The 1066-nt window shown below is 54.3% G+C and overlaps 2 protein-coding genes across 2 annotated transcripts in view; one reads left to right on the top strand and one right to left on the bottom strand.

Annotated features, from left to right (window-relative positions):
- Window positions 1-722, bottom strand: part of MCM4 (minichromosome maintenance complex component 4) — a 17477-nt gene extending 16755 nt beyond the window's left edge. The window contains exon 1 of the mRNA XM_014548075.1: window positions 710-722. Within this exon, the coding sequence (XP_014403561.1) occupies window positions 710-722 (13 nt within the window). The remainder of the gene's footprint in view (window positions 1-709) is intronic.
- LOC102244752 (DNA-dependent protein kinase catalytic subunit-like) overlaps window positions 721-1066 on the top strand; it is a gene marked incomplete at its 3' end in the record, with an annotated part of 60486 nt that continues 60140 nt past the window's right edge. Inside the window, exon 1 of the mRNA XM_014548048.1 lies at window positions 721-805. Coding sequence (XP_014403534.1) covers window positions 721-805 — 85 coding nt within the window. The remainder of the gene's footprint in view (window positions 806-1066) is intronic.

Here is a 1066-nt window from a genome sequence, read left to right as displayed (position 1 = left end):
GTGCAGTGTGCATAGGAATTTGTTCATAGTTTTTTTTTAAACTATAGTCCGGCCCTCCAACGGTCTGAGGGACAGTGAACTGGCCCCCTGTTTAAAAAGTTTGAGGACCCCTGCTTAAGACCATCGGAAAACACATATATAATTACATATTGTTTTTGTGATTAATCACTATGCTTTAATTATGTTCAATTTGAAAGCGCCGAATCCTAGCCACTAGACCACCAGGGACTCTATGTTCAATTTGTAACAATGACATTGGGGGTCACCACAACATGAGGAACTGTATTAAAGGGTCGCGGCATTAGGAAGGTTGAGAACCACTGCTCTAAGCCATCTAAATGCAAAAGCACACTGGTTGCTTATTGCAACCTCTCCTGGTGAAGATTCCGACATCTACTGAATGTCCTATAAAAAGCACCACGCTCCGCCCTGGCCGGTGTGGCTCAGTGGATAGAGCCTCGGCCCGCAGACCGAAGGGTCCCAGGTTCGATTCCGTCAAGGGCACATGCATGCGTTGCGGGCTCAGTCCAAAGTGCAGGAGGCAGCCGATCAATGATTCCCTCTCATCACTGACGTTTCTACCTCTCTGGAATCAATAAAATATATATATAATTTTTTATGTCTCTGCTCACTGAGCCCTGCCGGGTACCATCCCACGGGAAGCGTCACCGGTGCGTTAGCCTCGGATGGCTGCGGGCCAGGCACCCACCTGCAGCCTCCATGGGGTCCTCCCTGCGTCTCTGCGACGGGGGCGACCTGGCATCCTCGCTCCGGGCTGGTGACATACAAGACAGAAAGGGTGGCCGTCAGTTCTCGCGTCCGGTCTTCCCGGGCGTGTGCTGCTCCCGGGAGGTCTACCTCCTTACGGCACCAGCACGGGCCCAGCAGAAGGAAGAGTGAGAACGGCACGTGCAACCGGCCGGTATGAGAAAAACTCCCGAAAGGGAGGAAAACGGGCGTCCAGCGTGGTCCGCCTCGCGAGAGTCTCTGCCCCCTGGAGCCAGCAGGCCCTGAGCAAACAGCGCCCCGGGCCCACGGCCAAGGCCCTCAGAGGTGGCGGGAAAGG

The sequence above is a fragment of the Myotis brandtii genome, unplaced genomic scaffold (genome assembly GCF_000412655.1).
Source record: "Myotis brandtii unplaced genomic scaffold, ASM41265v1 scaffold494, whole genome shotgun sequence".
Classification (NCBI taxonomy): domain Eukaryota; kingdom Metazoa; phylum Chordata; class Mammalia; order Chiroptera; family Vespertilionidae; genus Myotis; species Myotis brandtii.
Note: the sequence above shows the minus strand (reverse complement) of the source record. Positions and strands in the feature narration are given on the sequence as shown.